Source organism: Alosa pseudoharengus, unplaced genomic scaffold, assembly GCF_046254945.1.
Source record: "Alosa pseudoharengus isolate Yale_2024_CS ecotype anadromous, Long Island Sound unplaced genomic scaffold, YU_APseudo_1.1 YU_APseudo_1.1_scf_24, whole genome shotgun sequence".
Lineage (NCBI taxonomy): Eukaryota > Metazoa > Chordata > Actinopteri > Clupeiformes > Clupeidae > Alosa > Alosa pseudoharengus.
In genome coordinates this window covers 23721357-23744692 of record NW_027468689.1, presented here as the reverse complement: position 1 = coordinate 23744692, position 23336 = coordinate 23721357, and the positions used below count along the sequence as shown (strand labels likewise).

The following is a 23336-nucleotide window of genomic DNA, read 5'->3' as shown; positions in this document are numbered from 1 at the left end:
ATTAACCACAGACTGACAATGATCCTACACAGATTCAGCATTGAGTGTGTGGGTCTATATTATATGTAATCCCTTGTTATAGAGTTCACATATGTTAGTCACTTTGGACAACAGTGTCTGCTAAATCAATAAATGTAAATGTAATGTATATTATCTTATTCCGGGTGTGTGGGTCTATATGATCTTATTCATACTGAGGGGTGTGTGGATATGATCTACAGTCTTACACAGATTCAGCACCGAGTGTGTGGATCTATATGATCTACAATCTTACACAGATTCAGCACCGAGTGTGTGGATCTATATAATCTTATTCATACTGAGGGGTGTGTGGATCTATATGATCTTATTCATACTGAGGGGTGTGTGGGTCTATATGATTTTATTCATACTGAGGGGTGTGTGGATATGATCTACAGTCTTACACAGATTCAGCACCGAGTGTGTGGATCTATATGATCTTATTCATACTGAGGGGTGTGTTGGTCTATTTACAATCTTACACAGATTCAGTATTGAGTGTGTGGGTCTTTGTTTTAGTGTTTTGTGTATTTCTACCACTTACCAAGTACTACTGCATCAAGTTACCACACTAAATCAACAGTACCACTTCACCATCACATTTGAACTGCACTAAATCAACAATACCACATCACCATCACATTTGAACTGCACTAAATCAACAGTACCACTTCACCATCACATTTGAACTGCACTAAATCAACAATACCACATCACCATCACATTTGAACTGCACTAAATCAACTATACCACATCACCGACACATTTGAACTGCACTAAATCAACAATACCGCATCACCATCACATTTGAGCTGCACTTGAGTATCATTAAAAATTTGAAATTTCAACATGACTGTCAAGTCATTCGAATGCTACTCAGCAACCGTAGGATGACATCAGAAAAATGTGCAGTGGTCGCACTTTGACTAGTACTTAAATCTTCTGCACTCTCACCCTCTGGTAATAGTATTGATTGATGTTGTATTAATTGCTACCTAAGGTCTTCTCATGCATTGTAGATTGAATGTTATTACTCATCTGTGTCACTTTGGATAGAACCGTCTGCTAAATGAATAAATGTCAATGTAAAAATAAAAAGTGTTAGTGTCGTGTCCTGCCCCGGTTATAACAGCGTTGCTGGTCTGCTTTTGGCCCTTTCGCTTTTTAAAAACCTGTTAACCATATACTTCCTCTGCGTCCAGCACTAATGTTGTATAGTTTAAGTCTTTACAAAGTGAAAATTAGATTAAGGGCTGTATAATGGATGCTCTCTTCTCTAATGGTCCTCTCTGAATCAATAACAACATGATGGAATAGCATAGAACTGAAGATAATAGAATAGCTCAAGATTTAGCCTAGTCTCATCAAAGGTGTCATGTTTCCTTTCACTAGTCATTGGCTCTTGCTTCTGTTCTGTTAGGCCCGAATCTGTATGCAGTTTTTGTAAAGTTAGTTTGGCTGCTGCTAAATATTACATTCTCGCTTCTCTTTGTATCATTGTTCCACTGCGATAAGAAGTGAATACAGAATTGATTTGAAATTTGGTGCATTGCTTTTCAGTTGGCCGCATCTGGCAAACACTTGCTTCTGAAATGGCCATTTGATTCTGGATACATCTCTTGTGATGTACTATGTCACCCTGACAAGCCTTGGTTTATGGGAACATATGACTATCACATTAATCAGGCAACATGCAATGAGCACACACTGGAAGTGTACTGCTAAATGCAACAAGCACGTGGATACACACACACACGCAGAGACACACACACACATACACACACAGACACTCACACACAAAAAATGTGTTGCTGTTGGTTGGGTGAGTGTATTTATCTGCACCAGTATCACCGTGTGCCGCCGGCTCTCCGGGAAACAGACTCAGCACGGCTAAAAAGATCCACTTTACACCGAGGTGAGTGTGGGGTTGCTAGGAAACGGCTGCTTCTCTCCAAATCCCCCCATGACAGTAGCTGGAATGTGAGCTGCCTCTCGCAGAGATTTCTCAGAACAGACCCCCCCCCCCCCCACACACACACACACCAACAATCCCCCACCCCCCACCCCCCCCCGAGTGCGTCTCCCAGCGGTCATAAGCACCCTTTAGGTGTTCTCAGAGAACACTGAGGGTGGGGGACCCACAACGCTATTGTGCCTCACTGGATGCAGGGTCTGTGATGAGAAGCGACAGAGTGCAATCTTACAGCTGGAACAATCTGTGCTTGATGCAAAGTGCTTGTCTTTGTTAGTGGAAGCAGCCACGGCTCTCTATCCACTTCACAGTGCTGATGCATGGCACAATAGAGCAATCCAACACAAAGCCAATCCTTACGAGGGCACTCAAGTCGAAACTGGGATCCTTTGTCTGGGCAGATTGTGGCTGCGTGCCGCATCCACAGGATGTGATGCGCTTCCCTCTTCCTGCAGTTGACTTGGTGCTGATGATGAAAAGGACTCCATCCCCTCTCTCTACACCTTGTTACTAGGGGCAACAGCAATGATGAAAGCCCTGGCCCGTAGAGGCTGAAGCTTTCAGATTTTGGTCTAGAGGTAGTCTCGACGCATTATAGAAGGGCAAAACACAGTAGGTCTTCACAGGAGCATTCAGACTCAGAGGTAGGATTTCAGATAACTACATATACAGATTAGGCTACTGTGTCTTAAGAAGCATTACTATTTCCTCATTCATTCTATGTAATGGGATATAAATGTTCAAAGCAATAGATTAAATCATTCATTAAATCTAACGCATTTGACGACCAATAGTATATTTCTGTTGTGGAAGTATCACTCAGACGGTCAGATTCTACCCCCTGGTTGACGGATTCATTCATGGATTGCCCGTTCATTGATAAGCAGTGGTGCACACACACTGACACACTGTCCTTCACATGGTCTGAGCCGATCCATGGGCTGCAGGAGAGGACTTCTGGAGGCACCTGTGATAGGAAAATATATCAGCTCTGTTCGGTTTGATTTCATAGAGGTCGTGTCAGAGTCTCTAGGGAACAGAGTGGTGGGCTAAGCGTTAGCAACCTCAGAACACACAACAGAGAAGACCAACCAGTCTGTCGGCGCAGGAAAAAATATTCACACCAGACAACGGTGAGATTTCGCGACCAGCAGGTGGCAGTATACACTGATTAAAAGCTGACGGCACAGATATTGGTGATAGCCTAATGAACTGCAACAAGCATTGGCTGACAGTAGCGCGTGCCATTGAAGCCAAGTTGAATCGTGGTGTTTTTAAATTGTGGAATAACATTTTCTAAGCAGGCCTACTCGCAATAAATTGGAAAAAAATCTAGGTTGATGCAATTACATGACCGACACTATTTCTTCAACCATTTTGCCAAACAGAAGAGAGGGGGGAAAAAACACGAAAGGAGCACCGCACATCTTCCAGTAGATGGCACTGTTCGTTCTGTTCCAATTCACCACGACGACTCACTATTTTCTGCAACAGCGCTTCCACAGCTCTTTAGCAGCAAGTAGAAAGCCTAACCCAGTGTGCAGTCTAACGTTCTGACAAGCACACCAATTGCCTACCTTGTTCTTGTCCATCTGGAATAACTCCTAGCTTTGCTGCCTCCATCCTTTCGGTTTTCGTTGTTTAAAACTTGTGATATCCATGATGAGTATTGAGTTAGTGAATTAGCTCAACATTGTGTGCTGATAACCATATATAGATAGCCGAGTAAAAGAAAACAACAAGTAGCCTATTGCGTGCCTGCGTGCGTATTCTCTCTCCTGCTCAAACAAAATGTGTGCACGTTAATTTTGATAACGTGTTCACTAACTTTACGTAATAGAAAATGGTAAATAGCCTGATGGCATGCAGCTAATGGGATACTGTGCATAGTTGGGAAGGTATGGTCTCTCGCTGTTGAGTAGCCTGATGGTACGCACAGTGCTACGGACGTACACCTGCAGGCGCGCCTGGCCTAACCTACAATATTTCTCAGAATTCGAATACTCATTCAAGCACACGGTTTCAGATAGCATGTGGGAAAACATTATCCATGTTAAGATCCCTTCACATCATAATGAATCCATGCGTAGGCTACCCTTGAATTTAATTAAGCTTTTCAAATCAAAATGTCGTAATAGCTTAATTAAAACAATCAAATTAGGAGACAATGAATTAATTCATAAAGAAGTTACAATCTCAAAAAGAGATTCAAAGAAAGAGCACCTACATTGGTGCTACATTGAGCCTACTTCAGATCAATAATAAGCCTGGACTAGCCTAGGCCTACCACTCCAGCATTAGTCTAATCCAGCATCACTACAGAGGCCCCCTGCAAGTGCTTTTGTGCTTTTAAAACCAAAATTGCATTGGGGTCTCAGAACTACCGGAGACATAGGCCTACACGAGATAAGACAATCTGTAACAAAAATGAGACTTTCATTTCGCTCATTTTCTACATAAAAAAGTTTGACATTTCTCATGTGCAGCTAGAAATCCTTGACCCCAGTCGTGTGAACACAGGGCTGTTTCCTGCCCGAGCGTTCTCTCTCAGTGGCCCTTTGTTGTAGTTCTTCTTCTGCTCGCGCTCGCAGTGGCGGATGTGTCATTCCCATCCAGTGAAGCCGAGTGGGGGGAGCGCGAGCAGGAGGCTCCGCTGCGGTTTCCAGTTCACTGCTCTGACCTGGATGTGCATGTTAGCGGCGCAGCTTCTGTTTCTTCTGCTGCGGGGACCCACACTGAGCGAGAGCGGAGAGCGGGGCAGGGATACGAGAGGGGAGGGTTGCCCGTAGTCTATTATGCTGTCTGTCTGACTGACTGACTGACTCCGTTGTAAAAATAAACAGAGTAATGCATTTTTGTCAGCGAACATTAGTTTTATGTAAATACAGGAAGGATCTTCCCCACAACCTAAAAAAAATCGTCGGTCTATGCTGAACCAAGAAACCGGAGATGCATAGTAGTAGCCTAGGCTAGGCTTAGACTTCTCTCTTGAGTAGGTAAAGCAGCATAGACAACACACTACTGACAACATCTGGGACATGACAATTATCACTTAAAAACCCAAGTGTGACCATTTACAGTCCATTAGGCTGAAACTGAACACAATATTCCACTTCTAAGAGATTGCGAAAATTAAAAGAGATAATCATAGCATGGCTTCTTTCATGTTCAACTCATGACAAGCATGCATGACAAGTTCCCTTGTGATCAGTCAGTAGCACTGGTCTTAAAGAATGTCACTGAGATGCATAGATTCTAGTCCTTCCAATGTTAAGTAGCCTAACAGAGTGGTATACTGTAGGTTGTTGTGAGAACACAGACCTTAAAGCCTATCAACAACAGCTATACTGCCCTCAAACCAAATACACTGCAGCTGAGTCAAATATCAAAGAGAAGCCAATGAATTTGCTTTGCTAACAAAATGCACACAAACATCACACCAAATGGGACAACTAAAGATAATGAGGAGGCAGTTAGAGTGATTCATCATTAGTCATCACTACCACTCAGACTAAAAGAAGTCAAGGTCAGAGAGAAAGCACAAACCAAAGACTTCACTTACACAACAGCGGCACTCGACTCACATGATATTGCTCATATTTACAAGAAAAACATACATTTGCACAAATCCTGGACGTGCCCCCCAAAAAGTGTGAGGTGACGCCCATTGTCGGTCATTAGGTGTAAGGCATGGGTCTTTTTATTTGCACACGCACACGCACACACACACACACACATACATATATATATATGTGTGTGTGTGTGTGTGTGTATATGTATATATATATATATATATACACACGCACACACACATACACAGAGTATATGTATATATAGGCTACACACACACACTACACAATCTCTACATAGATGTACAGGACCCATACATTCAGTTTCTGTAAAGAGTATTGCAAATGCCTATTCATAAAGAGCACCTTCAAAAGATGACACCACTGCTTGAAGCACTGTCAAAACCACAGTTGTGCTGAGGTCTTGTTTCATGTCTTGTCCAGACAATAATGGAAGATACCCAACTGGTCTACAAAATCTCAGATTCACCCATCTCACCATGAGTTGGAACATCTCATCTGGTTCTAGTCAAGCAATAGCGGCTGGCTTCGTAGCAGTTCTGATTCTGGCGTGAGATGGATCGGGTGCAGCCTACAGGTGGATCCATGCCAGAACTGAAACACAAGTCCACAGTACAGCCAGAGCTAATCTAAGGAAGCAGCCTCTGCATCTTAAGCGTGTCCAAACTTCCAACATTATCAGTAGTCTCAGCACATGGACTGTACATCACACACTCATTTTTGGAGAGCTGTATCAGAAATAAAACCATGTAAATTCAATCACAAAGGTCAACCAACTGATTTAGTCCAACACTGATGTGTATGCAGGCAGTTATCTGGCATTAACGGTGTCCTGACGGGAATGTTGGAAAATGAACGTTCTAAGATTTCAACATAGAATTTTAGAACCTTGAATTGTTGCAGAATGGAATCTTATGTTAGAATGTTCAAAAACCCACTCATTTAAGGGTTAACAAAAAATAAAACAGGGAAAAGAAACAAACATACCCAATGTAGTAATACTGAGGCTGATAGTGGAATAGCCACATTTCCTCTTTGCTAGTGAAGGCGTTCCCAACTTTGAGCCACTCAGCTCTACCAAAGTCCTTTTAGGCAAGTCCCTCCACTCGGCGGCCTTATTGCAACGCATTTTGGGCACTAATCGGGGATCTATTTCGGGCAGAACTGCACGTGCGCAAGGCTTCACCAACCAGACACCAACATGGCTTCAGCTGCGACATCACAACACATGATTGGCATGATGTATTCAGAACATACCACGATTGGCATGATGTATTCACATGTCAACTTTTGGCGGCGGAAGAGGCGGAATATGTATAGATGACTGCCATGTTTAGAAAGTCTCTGGCACTACAACTTTTAAAAAAGGTCTCTTGACCACTTTCCCCCATGTGGTCTTCATAAAAACAACATTTAAACACACTCGTTCTTTTCATGAGATTTTTTAATATACAACATAGTATTTACAGATATTTAACATGTGACACTATGTAGATCAGACTCCCCCACCCCCCATCCCCTACAGGTGTCTTTATTTCACAATTTTTTTAATGATAAATAAAATTTCAAAATCGTACTCCCCCCCCCCCCCCTCCCCCCCACACACACTCTCAAACTTTGAATTCTCACGTAGAGCTGTCGTCTACATAGTCAGCTGCAAAAGTGCTGTCCATTCCAGGGGCGCACAAAAGGGTCTCTTTTACAAAAATAGCCCCGACCGACACCCCCCCACTAAATGATATCAATAGCAAATCTCTAGCTCAGGAGCCATTACAACACTTAGTTAAGCCCAGCAAGTCTCGTTACGGAACATTCAGGAGGATGAAAAACATGTTGGTCCTGGAAGCCCCAGTCCTACTCCGTGTACTGTACCACCATCAAAAAAAAAACAAAAAAACTAGCAAACAAAAACAAGAGGCAAATGTCCTTAAAGTCATCTGAATTATTGACTTGCATGTGTCATGTATCACTTGTTCACTCCTATTTTATTTCACGTAAGTGTCTGTGTGATTGACAGTTGAAATAATCCAAATAAAATAAAATAAAAAAATAATACTAGTCAGCTAAAGATGACAGGACCAGGTTTCCAGAGGCCTTACCACCTGACACCCTGAGGATGAAGCTCTGCCGGCAGAACTGGGGGCATCCTCAGTGCCAACTCAACACGTGTGCCCACTATCTGGGCATCGGCACCAACTCGGGTCAGTGTTTGATCGAGAGAGAGAGAAAGCGTGTGTGTGCATATATATGTATATATGTGTGTGTGTGTGTGTGTGTGTGTGTGAGAAACTCATGTCAGGTTTACAGGGATTGGGGAGTCAGGGACGCAGAAGCGCCCTCTGGGTGTGATAGAACTTTGGTGAGAGTGGTGATGTTTGTCTGAGAAAAAACACGAATACCCTCTCACCCAGCTCAGTAAGACTCTTTAGAATTGACGGTCATTCTATTCATATTTTTTTCTTTTTTCTTTTAAAGATAAGATAAATTAGATACATTTAGGGAAAAAAAAGTTTCATTTCCCTGTGGCAAGGCATACCTCACAAAACTCACTGTACCAAAAAACAAACAAATTAAAACAAAAATTAAGAAACAATAAACAAGCTAAACAAATGGCAAGACGGCAGCACCTGAAGCACAGATGTCAGCTGTAGCCAATCAGCTTACATTGCAGGACACAGCTTATACATATAAAGGGGGTTTTTGGCAGCGTAAGAAACATTTTCACAAGTTTGACAGTACACATGCACCACGGCACTAGAGTCCAAGTCATACCGCTGTTGCTGACTGCATTGTCTTCATTATCGTATTACTATTATTATTATTATTATTATTATTATCGTTGTTGTTTTTAAGCTAGTACTTGCTTTTTAAGCTTGTGTACCTTGAAAGCAAATGTGTAAAAAAAATAATGGAAAATTTTCAAAAACAAATCAAGATGTGTGTATCTACAGTTTGTTTGTTGGTAATTTAGGTGGGGCGGGGAATCGTTACAAAGCATTGTGGAAGTTGAAGGCGACTGGCAGAGGATGTTTGCACCATAAAAAAACCATGAGCACTTGAAAGGCTAGCACTATCACTCACAACCCCCCCCCGCCGACACACACACACACACACACACACACACACACACACACACACACACACACACACACACACACACACACACACACACACACACACACACACACACACACACACACACACACACACACACACACACACACACACACACACACACACACACACACACACACACACACACACAAAAAAAAAAAAAAGAAACTGCACACATATAGTGCCCATCAAGTAATGGGTGGATTGTGAAGCTCCCTGTAGAGAGAGTGGCAGGTATGACTGGTGTGTGTGTGTGTGTGTGTGTGTGAGAGAGAAGAGTGAGCACGAGGAAGGAGACAAGTCTCCGGTCCAGTTTCAGAAGGATCCAGTTTATGCAGCACACACAAAAAAACAAAACAACAAAACAAAAAACAACAAGATCACTCCCTGCCCAAAAACAGCTCACGTCCTTTCAGCAGAGATTCCGATCCTGATCACATGATCATACAGGTCACATGACCACATTGTCAATGATCACATGAGTGACAACTGTATTGCAGGAAATGCAACAACAAAAAAACTGAAAGAATATCACAATAATAATTAAAAAAAGAAGTGATACTTATTTCCCCAATTTAGAAGGTCAGCATAAGAAAAAAATAAAGAATAAAGAATCTATAAGCCTTTTTCTTCTTTTAAACAAATAAAATATAATAAATATCCTTTTAAAATAGACAGCCTGCCGTGAGAGTAAGGAGCGCTGATGTCTTGTCTTGTTGTCCGATTGTTCTCTGGTATGTTGTTCCACCGGGCTTGTCCTAATTTATGGCACTACAGCGATCCACACATACTCAACATCACCCTGAAAAGCTTGTTAATTCTAGAAAATACCAAATTATGCAACCTTATGTAATTCCCCACCCCCCACTTATTTTCTTTCTTTTTTTTGTTGTTTTTGTTTGTTTAAACATAAATCTCCACATATGACTGTTTCTTTTTCTCTTGTTAACATAAAGTGCATCAGTGCTTAGATTTTTTGTTTCGTATTTTACTCCCTACCCCTCTCTCCCTCTCGCTTTCCCCTCCAGTCAGTGTCCTCCCCCTACATGGTCAGTCAGCAGGGGGCGCTGCACATGGGTCAGTGGTACCGCAGGCCGGTCAGGCTTGGTCTGCCGCCGCTCCAGGCTCCTCCTCGACCGGGGTCGACTGCGGAGAAACCAGGCCCTCCTCGTACACTTTCAGGATCGCCTCACATACAAACCGGTACTGGCTCTGTGGAGGGACGAGAGAAAGAGAGAGAGAGAGAGAGAGAGAGAGAGAAGGAAGGAGGGAGGGAGAGAGAGAGAAATAGAAAGGAGAGAGGGAGGGAGAGAGAGAGAGGGAGGGAAGGGGAGAGAGAGAGAAAGGGAGATAAATAGAAAGGAGGGTGGAAGAGAGAGAGGTTGAAAGAAAGAAAAAAAAGGAAAGGGAGTAAAAGAAAGGAAGTAAGAGGGAGAAAGAGAGGGAGAGAGAGACAGAGGTATGTTACGGTGAAAATGATATATCTGTACCTAATAGTGTTCTATCTGTCACACACAACTAGCCAAACGTTCAGGAAGAGACAGTGAGCTCACTGACAATCTGTTCTGCCAGAAGGTTCCGGGATGCACGGCAATGCCTCAGAGTTGGCATGGCAACGAGTGCAGTGAAGTCATACAAAAGACACAGTTGCATAATCTGGAACGCCTTTACAGCATGTGTGTGTGTGTGTGTGTGTGTGTGTGTGTGTGTGTGTGTGTGTGTGTGGGGGGGGCGGTTGTGGGGGGGGGGGGGGGGGGGCACATATCCTCCAACCCTTACATCAACAGAGCTGCTCTTTAATGCTGGTGCTCAGAACAAAACAAAACAAAACAAAAAAACGACATCGATGTGCAAATCAGCCTTTAAAAATGCTATGTTGCAGTTTTTATGGGGGCGTTAGTTCCTCATTTTGCCCTTAAGGATCTTGCTTGTGCGCACACGCACACGCACACGCACACGCACACACACACACACACACACACTTACTGGGGTTTGAATCATCATGGCTCTCTGGTCCCTCATTGTTCTCACGATGTCTAATGGGTACACAGGCTGATTGCTCTCGATCATACACATCGCTGTTTCCATGGTGATGAGAACTCCCGTCCGGCCAATCCCAGCACTGGAGAGGAGGAGCATGAGGAGGAGCAAGATTGGGGGAGAGGGGGAGGAGGTGCAGAAAGAGAAGCATTGAAAAAGAGGGATTAAAAAAAACTCAAAGAGGAAAATGGCAGAGGACTATCAAATATTGATTTAGCACGAGGCGTGTGTGTGTGTGTGTGTGTGTGTGTGTGTGTGAGATTGGCTGCATTTCTGTTGCTGGCAGAGCGGATGAGTAAGCGCTCAGAGCTGCCCTTAAATCCTCCAGCAGCACCACAAGCCACTGAGAAACACTGGACATGGGACAGGAGAGAAACGGAGGGAGAGAGGGAGAAACAGAGAGAAGAAAGAGGAGAAAGAGAGGAGACAGAGAGGAGAGAAAGGAAAGTAGAGATGAAAGGAGACAGAACAGACAGAGTAATAGAGAAAGAGCCAAACTGAGAGAGGGGGAGACAAAGTGACAAACAAAATGAGCAAGAGATACTTAGAAGAGAAGGGAGACGAGAGGGGGGGGTGGAGAGAGAGAGTGAGGGAGAAAGAAAGAAAGAAAGAAAAGGAGAAAGAAAGAAAGAAAAAAAGAAAGAAAGAAAGAAAAGGAGAAAGAAAGAAAGAAAAAAAGAGAAAGAAAGAAAGAAAGAAAAAAAGAGAAAAAAAGAAAGAAAGAAAGAAAGAAAGAAAAGGAGAAAGAAAGAAGAAAGAAAAAAAGAAAGAAAGAAGAAAGAAAGAAAAAAAGAAAGAAAGAAAGAAAGGAGAGAGAGAGAGAGGGGGGGGGGGGGGTTGAAGCTGGGCAATACCACTGGACTGTCTACCAAAGACAAACAGACCCCTATGACCCTACCTATGTAAATTAGCCTAAGGCTAACACTGGCACAATGCATCAAATGGCAACATCTACGTTTCAAAGTGTACTTGGTCCCTTATAAACCAACCAAACAAACAATAATACCTGCAGTGCACAACAACCGGCTGGTCCTTGCCCTCCCTCTTGCCGCGCACCAGACCCACGAAGTCCAGGAAGTATGTTGAGTCGTCGGGGACGCCGTGGTCCGGCCAGGCCATGTACTGCAGCTGGGTCAGTGGCCGCTCCTCCTGGGTCTGAGAGGACGACGGGGTCAGTTTAACAACAACACCACCAACACCCCCAACACACCTCTAGATAAGGATGGAATGTGTGAGGACAATTGTTTATCTTGTTAGTAGAGTAGCGCTGAGCTTCATTTCCAGATAGATCCCAATTACATGGTAATGCATTGTGATGACACTTGAGTATGCTTTCTGACTGCCATACCAGTGAGCTTGGCTCTTTGGCGTTGCGGTCAAGCTGCAGGTTTGGTGCCCCAGACCTGGTTTCAAGGCTACATAAGGGAAGTGACTGCTCTCTCCCTTGGCTATAGGCATTTAGATGCATCCCAACTACAAAACCAGGTGTGTCATCAGAGCAGCAACAACACTTCACACATCGCTGGAGACCTGCACTCAAGTTTCAGAGGCACTTCACCCCATGGTGCCAACCTCAAACCTACAGCCACTCATTTCAACTCACCACTCTGGACAACCAGTCTTAAGGCCAACACCCACTGGCAGTGTCATTCACGTCTATGGATTTCATGCTCAAGAGCAGGGGTCTCAAACTCAAATGAGCTGGGGGCCAATTCGGCCAACGTCATCTCATTGGAGGGCCGGCTATTTTTGAAAATGCAATGTTCTTTTTTTCAAATACCACACAAAACTGCAAACAGAAAGTGCAAGTGTTTTTATCTAGTTTTAGACACCTGTGCTAGCAACCTTAGCTTCTAAATAAAATAATGATAAAATAAATATTAATACAAATTATAAAACAAATGAAAAGCATAAAAACAGGTATGTGTGTGTTTCACACCAAATAAAAATATTTTCCTCTCATAACTTTTTTAAACCTGGCAAACTATAGGCGTCAGGGTTAAGAAAGCAACACCATTGGATTTTTATATCAAAATTTCAAAAGGCCATGGCTTGAAAGTGGTGAGAGATAAAGTCCTACTGTAAATGTACAAATCTTTGAGTAAAACAAAAGTTTATGAAGGGGGTACATTTACCCATCTAATTTGCCACTGGATGGCAAGCACCTCAAATTATGCACCTTTCAGTAAATACTGGATGAACATATTTGAGCAGGTTTACTTTCCTTTTTTCATATTACCCACATAACAAATTAACAGGAAAACACCTAAGATGTATACCAACCCCTAAGATGTATATGGTTTCTAAACCACAAGGCCTACAATAAAGTATTCTGGTCAAATCAGTTCCTATCGCAGGTAATCTGAGTACCCAGAAGTTTGCATCATATTGCGGGTGACTTTGTAGTTTAGAGCCCTATTTCTACTAGCCCTGCTGTCTGTACCACGTCCATTACGGACACTATCATCACGATTACCACTGCAACCTCCAAGCTATGTTGGGCAGAGGGTCGAAATAAGCATGGTATGCTTAGTGGACACCGTCGTACACGCAGACGCACCTCCATTCAATAGACGATCGACCATAATCTCCAAAAGGATCTTCTCCTTCAGATTTAGAATAGGTGAATAACATAGCCTACCTAAGACTTCATCACACGTAAACGTTTTTCAACATTTGGTGTAGGCCTATTTCTGCTTAAATCGCTTCCGCGTCATTACAAATGCACGTCTTTGTGTATTTCCTGAAAACTTTGCGCAGCGATTTTGGGTTTGAATGAAGCTCTGGATGTCTAGCACATAGTGGAGCAGAGTACAAATGAGATTTGTCACCGTACTTGGAACTATCGTCTATTTTAATCAGTATCGTTGTTTGCCGCAATTAAAAAGTCTGAAGGGCCGGATTATGTTATTATTTTGACATACGTCGCGGGCCGGAATTGGGCCGGATTTGGCCCGCGGGCCGGGTGTTTGAGACCCCTGCTCAAGAGATAGAAAATTTTTCTAAACTTTGTTGTTACAGACAGCAATTGACCGATTGCAAGCCCCGCCCATCGAACGCAGATGAGCCAATGACAGTTCAGTAGCTCTCCGACAGCTTCAATTTACGGTTCCATAGAAATGCATTGGGGGCAGCTGATTTTTGTCTGTTTTTTTACAGTGATGTGAGTTGAAAAGTACGGCCAAACGAAATGTATGGGATTAAGGCAACACCGATACACAGAATAATGGCTTTCAATCTTGATTATGCTTTCTGTAATTATGTTAAATTAGATTCAATTCTATTCTCCCAGCTCTCCCCTATTTTAAGCAAAGGGTTAACTTACTCCTTAGCAAACCATAATGAAACAGTGCTCCACCACCACATCTGTAGATTAAGCCACACAGCTAACTCAATGCAAGTAAGATAAACAAGGATGTTTATTGTTCTCAGCATTGCCAGCATTGTATAATATGATTGTCACTTGGAGGAGACTTGTAGATAAATAACGTTAGCATAGTTAGCTAAACGCTGCTAACGTGCTAGCATCATCCGTCAGAAAAGCATAGGGCTGTGCACAGTAGTGTAACATTTATTCACTATAAATTAATAAAGTTGGAGTGGCTCTGCAATGTAGACTATGTTTCCGTTTATTTGCAGTACCATGTTTTATCTGGCACATATGTCTATCTAGCACAGCTAATATTAATATCAGTGAATCACACGCTTCCCATCAAAGTTTGTCACCCAACAAAGCTAGATATGATTTTTTATACGTTTCCATGTCATACTGGAGTCTTTCGACGGATTCTAAATTAAATCAGGTCCGTGGCTCTCCAAAAGAGCCTCTTGGGATGTAACTTTTACAGACAGACTCATAGCTAGAATCTACCCATCATTGAAGTTCTAGTTAACTCCGGTCCAAGGTTGTCGGACTAGCAACAGTAACTAAGGGGGGCGGGACTTAGCGAAGGGTCAATTAACGCAGCCAGGCAGCTACAGCGCTACACTCTGGGGGCATGTACTGGAGTTCACAGACATGCCCCCAGAGTGTAGCACTGTAGCTGCACTCTACAGACTCTGTTCACTGCACTGCAGCGCTAGTGTTAAACCAATGGCCAAACTACCTTCACCGCACCGTGTTAAATTGGGAGTTAACCCAACACTGTGGTAGTCTTAAACCTATGGGAGACCTCTCAGTGCCAGTGTTAAACCTGGTGTTAACCCAACACTGTGGTAGTGTTTAACCTTGTGTTAAATCCAGTGGCGTTTTCTCCCGGAGGCCAAGGGAAGCCAGGCTTCCCCCATCTCGTCTGACAATCATTGTTATTGTAAATAAAACATTTTATTTAATCGTTTCACGGTTTTGCTCTTTCTTGCTACGCTGTCATCTCCTGTTTTCATTTAGTATTTTGCAATGGGTGAAACATCGCCCCCATAGATGTTATGTAGAGAATGTGGTGAAACACAGTATTACACTCCCGTCGTCTCCAAGTGGCACCCAGCCCGAGTTGGAATCCTTACCACTAAAGCAATGTGTAAATAAAAAGATGATCAACCAATCAAATTAGGTATAGTCACGGTCACTGTCAAACTGTGATTCTTAGAAATACTGTCAAACCGTGAGCACCTTAGAAAGGAGAGCCATCCTCCTCGACTATCCCTTCCACTCGATCTGTCGTTTAGTTAGGTGCCATTTTGAGTTTTGTTGAGATCAGATCACGTTAGCAAGTGCCATTATGGACGGTAGATATTTGGAATTGTTAGAACAAAACAATTTTGGTCAACTACCTCTTCAACAACGACTTCAAATTAAATCTGACGGCAGACCAATGAAAAATCTGGAGGTTCGTATTGAGAGGGTAGAAGTGTGTTGCTGTTACGGGTGCTAGTAGTCTAGGCTGCGTTGTTAGCCTACATTGCGTGCTACATAGCCTATTCTTGTATGGTCCGTCGCCTACGCATAGGCCTAATGTAGTGGTGGACCCAGTGCCCAACTCACCTCAGTGTTGGTGAGGGTCATCTCTCTGACTGTGTAGGCAGAGTTGCCCTCCTCAGACAAACAGTTGACCTGGAAACAGCCATAGGTAGCGCTGGAGGAAGGATTGGGCCAGTACTGATGACACTTGACCTGTGGATAAGCAAGGGCAAATGCACGCACACACGCACACACACGCACACCCAAATTAGCCATCACAGGGCAGATTGTGGTAAAATGAGCTATAATTGGAGGATAAATTTAGCAGGCTGTACTTAATTGGTTGGACAAGGAAAAGAGAAATGGTGTGTGTGTGGGTGTTAGATAATAGTGTCTGTGTGTCTGAGGTATTGGTTTATGGTGGAAATGTGTTTGTGTGCTGGTTTGTATTGAGTGTGAAGTTGGATGTTTGTTGTGTGTGTTTATGTGTGTGTGTGTGTGTGTGTGTGTTTGTGTGTGTGCGTGTCACACTTACCCGGCCTCGCTCCACCTGTGTAGTGAGCATGACCACCAGAGAGGAGCCCTGCTCCCAGCTCATCTGCCAGAAGTGGCTGCACGTGTTGGGCAGGGGGCCCTGGCACGCTATGTACCGGTTTATCAGCCCCGACGCAGGGATCTCCATCTGAGAGGGAGAGAGAGAGAGAGAGAGAGAGAGAGAGAGGGAGGGAGGGAAAGAGAGAGAGAGGGGAGGGGGAGGGAGGGAAAGAGAGAGAGAGAGAGGGAGAGAGAGAGAGGGAGAGAGAGAGAGAGAGAGAGAGGGGGAGGGAGGGAGAGAGAGAGAGAGATTTTACACTCCTTTACTAAACAAGTATTTAGGTGTTTAATCACTGCAAAACAATAACAGCCACAAGTATTACAGCCTCAACATAAAATCATACAGACAATATTAGCACACAGACCATAATGTAGAGGGGGAGAGAAGGATAGAGAGGAGGGAGAGAGAGAAAGGACAGGTGAGATAGAGAGGGAGAGAAGGTAAGAAGGATGGGAGAGAGGGGACAGAGAGGGGGAGACAAAGAAAAAGAGAGATGAGCATGAAAGACCAGAGACAGAAACATTTTGAGAGAGAGAGACAGAGAGAGAGAAAGAAAGTAGAAAAAAAAGAGAGAAGAAAAAAGGGAACAGAAAGACAAACAGCACAGATGTAACCTCAAACACACACACACACCCAAAATCATCTCAAAGGTACGCAGGTGTTCAGTGAGTGCTTACAGGTGAAAGAGGCTGCAAGTAAATACGGGAACCCAGGCAGGTGTGTGTGTGTGTGTGTGTGTGTGAGGGAGAGAGAGAACACAAGCATATGCATGTGGGCATACTGGAGTGTCTTTGAATGTGTGTGTGTGCGTGTGTGAAAGAGAAAGTTGGCATAATTCAGCGTCTCGTGTGTGTGTGTGTGTGTGTGTGTGTGTGTGTGTGTGTGTGTGTGTGTGTGTGTGTGTAGTGAGGGAAGTGGTGAAGATGTGAAAGAGGATGGGAGACTCACGTTTATGTAATTGGCATTGATGTAATCCTCACCACCTTTCAGGATGACCCGCGTTGCATCATCTACACACACACACACACACGCAGGCGCACAGACACAGACACAGACACACACAGAGACACACACACAGACACACACACAGTTCAGAGGTAAGGTTAAGACTGGGCTCTGTGGAACACTTTAACAACGATGTAATTGAACCCCCCCCCCCCTCCCATCCGTTTCTATTAAATACCAAGGCTGTAAAAAAGACTCTGCATGTACATACAACTAATGGACAAAGAGAAAGAGAAAAGAGAGAGTGAGAGAGAGAAACGAGGGAAGGGAGACAGATGGGCAGAGGGGGACAGACACATCCGATGACTGAATGCTGTGTGTGTTACAGCACTTACATGGAGATATGTCCCTGTATCTGTTTTTGGAAATGTTCTGAGGTAATTTGGCACAAGACATGGTCATTCCAGGACGTTTTCGGTACAGTTGCTGAAAAACAGAGAGAAACAAACCATAAAGTACTCAACAGTTTCAAGATGCGATTTTCATTCAAACTTGGGACAAATCTACCCCCCAGCCCCATGTTATTGCAGTAAACATTTGTATGCCTGCAGTGTAGTCAGGCTGAGACATGGTTACCACTCGTGCACATATCTGTGTGTAGTGCCATAAATAAATGCCCCAAACCTGCAGCTAACGGAAACTAGAAGGCCACTTTCAAACAGTTCCATGGAAATGCTTCACATTCTCAGGTAGGCAGTGGTTAACGCCTCGTCAGCATTGTCTGTTTCGGTGTGTGTGTGTGTGTGTGTGTGTGTGTGTGTCTCAAACCGCAGCCTCACTAGTAACGCTCACCCTGGTAAACAGGAAGTGCCTGGGGCTTTGACATGAATAACAGGAAGCACTTGGCTGTGACCGCAGGCTGCGGCTCATTGGGTCGTCTCATCTCATCGCCCTCCCCTGTGTTCTGCTGCATAAGGACCAGGCTCTAGAATGCTCAAGACCCAATTCCACCATTTGACCAGATTCCACCACTCTTTTCAACCATGCTTTGTTCAACACAATGCTCAGAACTGTTCCAATTCCAATATTGGATCCTGATCCTGTTGGTGACCTACAGCTGAGCAAGCACACTTTTGCAGTTTCTTGGAAATGCAGTCTTAGAGAAACGAAAAGCGCCCCAAATAACTGTGTGCAACAGCAAAATCTCAGCTGAGAATGTCCTAGCCAATTACATGAGCCGTACTGCAGGTTGAAAACAAAGCGCATGGATCACAGGTGCAAGACTTCAAATGCCCCTCATTATTACTGCCCTTGAATCTTGTTAAATGTTGAATGTATGTTAGCTTTGCCATACTGTCTTGCACGTCTTGTTTCCTAGAGCGTCCTATGCATGACCTGTAGTGGATTGAGTGGTGTGTGTGTGCGCGCGCACACACAGGTGCATGTAAAGGAGTGTGCGTGCATGCTCTGCAGCATATGAGGTGTGGCGCATTCTTTCGTGGGTGTGTATGCGTGCGACATATGAATATAGAATCTGACAGAAACGGCACAATTCAAAAGGTGTGACATGTGGCTTTATGATTGACGACTAAGCATCTTTGAAGGTGTATGTTTCTGTGTTGCGATATGCAAGACTACCTTGTGTGTGTGTGTGTGTGTGTGTGCAGACAGACTCATGTCTCAGACTCAAACTGTGCGAACATGCCTCCACTGTTCAGTCTTCTCAGAATGTACTTATGTAGCTGAGTGTGTGTGTGTGTGTGTGTGTGTGTGTGTACACACTCCTCTCTGAGTTGAGTGTGTGTGCGTGCAAACTCACGTCAAACGTCACATCTCTGCTGGTAAGCCCCTTTCAGAGCAGTAGGAGTGTGTGTGTGTGTGTGTGTGTGTGTGTGTGTGTGTGTGTGTGTGTGTGTGCGTGCTCACGTCAAACTGTGTGAGCACATCTCAGCTGGTAAGCCCCTTTCTGAGCTGTGTCAGTGTGTGTGTGTGTGTGTGTGTGTTTGTGTGTGTTTACTCACGTCGAACTGTGCGAGTATAGCTCCGCTGGTCAGCCCCTCTCGGAGCTGCTGCATGGAGATCCTCCAGGCCTCGGGGTCCAGTGCTGACCGGTCGCCACTCGCCTGCTCCGGAATGTACTGGAAGTCCGGCTCAGAGTCCAGACGCTCGTCCACCACGTCATAGATGGCTGAACACACACACACACACACATATACAAACACACACACATATATTAGGATATGAAAGCAAAACACACACGACAGTCTTGGGGTTCCTGTAGGTGTATTTATATGTTTCGGTGCATCAAGGTCATCCCAATCATGTCAAGGTCATTGTGCCAAAAGGGTGGGATGGCGAGTCACCCCCACCCCTGCCAAATTCACATTTACATTAATTCATTCAGATGACGCTCTTATCCAACACTACTTCCTATCCTGCTATTCCAGCATGCAATGGGACCAGTACTACCGACCAACCCTGCACCCCCCGACCCCGTCTGTTTGCCATCCCAGCATGCAGTGGGACCAGGTGCGTTGCTCACCGTTGGGGCGCACCAGCAGGATGAGCTCTCCGGCATTGCCCTCGCAGCTGGCCTTGATGAACATGACCACCTGGTCGTGCGTGTGGTCAGAGATGTCCCGCCCGTTTATCAGAACCACCTGGTCCCCTTCGTTCAGCCGCGGCACGCACAGGTCCGCCTGCATAGGGGGGGCAAAGGTCAGGGGTCAACAACATTCAACCAAAACATTTCAGTTTAACCTCAATCAGCAACCTAGTGGAGTGAATCCCCATCAGGCCTTGTCCTCTTCAGCTTTCTATGGAAGCAGGACAGGCTTCCATTAGGCCTTTTTACAAAAAGCAAGCTATAGGCTAACTATAGGTCCAATACACTTCCAGTGAGTTATGCTAAAGTAGGCTAATGGTGTCAGACTGGGTTATTGAACGCACAGGGTAGAGAAGGGCATGTATTCTCTTATCTCACTCCTTAACTGGAGACTCTTCCCATATGACTTTTAGCTGTGCATTGTATTCTTAAAGGTCGCTTCTGGCTGAGGATGACTCAGATAAATCCCCTTGCAACCTCTGCAAATAATCAGAAGCAATCACAAGGCCACTTCCAAATAACATGATACGTTTTGGAATCATTTTTATTATGCATTTTATTTAACAACCTATCCCGGAGGGCCTGCTATGCTTCTGTACACCTGTAGGGGTCAGAGTTTCCCCTCTGCTGTGTGTGTGTGTGTGTGTGTGTGTGTGTGTGTGTGTGTGTGGTGTTTCCCTTGCCAGCAGCAGTGAGGGCCAATATTTATGGCTCTCACAGGGGAGAGTGTGTAAACAAAACAAGACCTTTCCGCTCGGCCTGCCGAAACCCGTCACCCCAGAGGAGAGAGAGAGAGAGAGAATATGCAAATGAGAGAGGGAGGGAGAGGGAAAGAGAAAAAAGGGAGAGAGGGAGAGAATGAAGGAGAGATAGAGAGGGGGTATGAGAGAGAGCACAAGAGTGTGACTGAAAAAGAGAGGGAAAGAAAAAGAGAAGATAAGGAAAGGAAAGCAAGAGAGAGAAGTGAAGGAGAAAGTGCTCAAGACTGTACATGCAAGGGAGGGTACATAAGAATGCTGGTAAGTGGGGGAGGGGAGAACGAGTGAGAGAGGGAGGGAGGGAGAAAGAGTGAGAGAAAGAGGGAGGGAGAAAGAATGAGAGAAAGTGAGGGAGAACGAGTGAGAAAGAGACTGGCAGGGAGGGAGAGCATACAGAGGGGGTTGCAATGTGTAACATGCAAGTGTGTGTGTGCGTGTGTATACACGTTGTAGGCATGAGGATGCATGTGTGTGGGTATATCTGACAGGAGTGTATGTGTGTGGGTATATATCAGATGTGTATGGATGTGTGTGTGTGGGCATATTTGGTAGGCATGTGGAAATGTGGGTGTGTGTGTATGTGTGGGTATATCTGGTGGCCGCGTTTGTGTGTGTGGGTATGTGTGTGTGTGTATCCAGCGCCCGTGATTTTGTGTGTGTGTGTGTGTATGTGTGTGTGTGTGTGTGTGTGTGTGTGTGTGTGTATCCGGCGCCCGTGCTTGTGTGTGTGGGTATGTGTGTGTGGTGGGCCGACACCCCAACCAGACTAGAGTTCATGGGCACAGCAGGCTGAGCTACAACTGGCCATGCCACTGCGGTTTCCGTGGTTACAGGTGCTAGGTACCCACCGAGGTTCCAGGGGCCACCCGCGACACGATGATGGGCATCTTCTGATCCGCTCCGCCCTGCAGAGAGGAGAGGAGAGGAAGAGACCAGGAGAAGAGGGGAGAACGGTGGATAGAGAGAGAAGGAGAGGAGGAGAGAGATAGAAGTAGAGAAGAGAGAGAGGAGGAGAGAGGTGAAGGAGAGAAACACAGGAGAAGAGGAGGAGAGAGAAGAGGGCAGGGATGGAAGGATAGAGAGAAGGAGAGGTAAAGAAAAAAGGTAACCGGTAGAGAAAGTAGAGGAAGAGGAAGAGAGGTGAAGAAGAGGGGGAAGCACAGGGGAGAGAAGAGGAGGAGGGTGGAAGGAAAAGGAGTGAAGGGCAGAGAAAAGGAGAGAGGAAGAGAGAGAGAGAATGGGAGGATAGAGAGGGGGTGAGGAGGAGAAGAAGATGAGAGTGTTATAAAGGACACTGATCACAGCCCAGACAGACAGACAGACACACACACACGAATGAGTGAATGAGAAGAACAGCGTTCTTCAATACCTCAGACACATACATACAAACACACACACAGCCACACATCACAGCCATGTCACACACTTTATGGTTCACACACCTTGACGTTGAATCCAAACCGCCCATGCTCATCCGGCCTCATCTTAATCAGGACCAGGTTGTCATGAGGGACCACTCCATTCAACTGGAAACACACACATACACACCCACCCTTATAACTAACAATCACCAACTTTAGCACCCGAGTCTCAGTTACTTTGACTGGTTTTAGCAGAGATAGGTCTGTCTGTGGCTTTGACAGAAATGTGACCGTATTCTTGTCAGAGGGCATATATGTGTGTGTGTGTGTGTGTGTGTGTGTGTGTGTTCTACTCACCATGCTCTTGTCAGAGTGTGTGTGTGCGTGTGTGTATGTGTGTGTGTGTGTGTGTGTGTGCGCACACAGGAGATAGAGAGAAAAACGTAAAAAAAAAGAGACTAGACTCCTCGTTGTTTGTTTGTGTGTGTATTCCACTACCATGCCGTTTTCGGAGGGCACATGTGTGTGTGTGTCTGTGTGTGTGTTCTGTTCACCATGCTCTTGTCCATGGGCGCGGGTGTGTCGTAGAGCTCGTTGACGTGGTTGTTGTCTAGCTCCTGCTGCGAGGGTGAGTGGCTCAGCTGACTCCGACGGGACTGCTTAGGGGGCAACGCCGGGGGCTGACCGTCCACATCGGGAGACCTGGGGAGAGGAGAGGAGAGAGGAGTTAACACCATGTTATTAAACCTATTTTTATTTGCATTGGCCTATTTTAATTATTGGAGGAATTATCGGACACAAATGGAATGGAAGAACAAAAAAGCATTACATTGCTTCACCCAACGAGACTTACCGCATTACAACAATAATAAAAATCAGACAGACACACAGAAAAGATAATCCACTGACAATCAATGTTCTGTCTGTCTGAGTCTTCATTTTAATTTAGTAATTGCACAGCAGGACTGCGGCTTAAAAAGCGATGATAAAAATGATCTGCTCTGGACCTTCTAACCCACACGCTCACATTATCTCCATGTGAAAGAGTTATGATACAACCAGGGGCACTGCTGGCACTGCTAGCAGACCGCCGAACGTTGGAAAGGCCCCTTCAAGTGAATGGAGCATTCTTCAGCATTATGAAGAGCCGTGTAATAATACTATATATTAACGGGGGGCCTAGAATTATTGTCCATCATAGGGCCCAAATTTTCTAGCAACGCCCCTAGATACAACACAATCTGTTTATTTATGTCCACATGCCTACATTATCTCCATGTGAAAGAATTATGATGCAACACAATCTGTTTATTGATGTCCACATGCCTACATTATCTGTATGTGATGTAGTTATAATACAACACAATTTGTTTATTGAGGTCCAACTTTGACAGACAAAAAACGCTGGAGCCTGCTGACTAATACAATCCCCACACAC

The 23336-nt window shown here is 44.7% G+C and overlaps 1 protein-coding gene across 2 annotated transcripts; it reads right to left on the bottom strand.

Moving 5' to 3' along the window:
* Positions 1–7185: 7185 nt before the first annotated feature.
* On the bottom strand, positions 7186–22820 carry ptpn4b (protein tyrosine phosphatase non-receptor type 4b). 2 transcript variants are annotated; one of them, XM_076303525.1, is made up of 12 exons: positions 22453–22820; positions 21980–22063; positions 21386–21442; positions 19717–19873; positions 19196–19362; positions 17570–17660; positions 17178–17239; positions 16170–16316; positions 15719–15847; positions 11744–11892; positions 10684–10819; positions 7186–9909 (listed from the first exon to the last, which is right to left on the bottom strand). In XM_076303525.1, the coding sequence occupies exons 1-12, from the start codon at positions 22633–22635 to the stop codon at positions 9796–9798; spliced, it is 1476 nt and encodes a 491-aa protein (XP_076159640.1). In that variant the 5' UTR covers positions 22636–22820; the 3' UTR covers positions 7186–9795. The 2 variants fall into 2 exon arrangements, with proteins under 2 accessions (XP_076159640.1, XP_076159641.1); XM_076303526.1 differs by lacking the exon at positions 22453–22820 and adding an exon at positions 22256–22283.
* Positions 22821–23336: the final 516 nt, after the last annotated feature.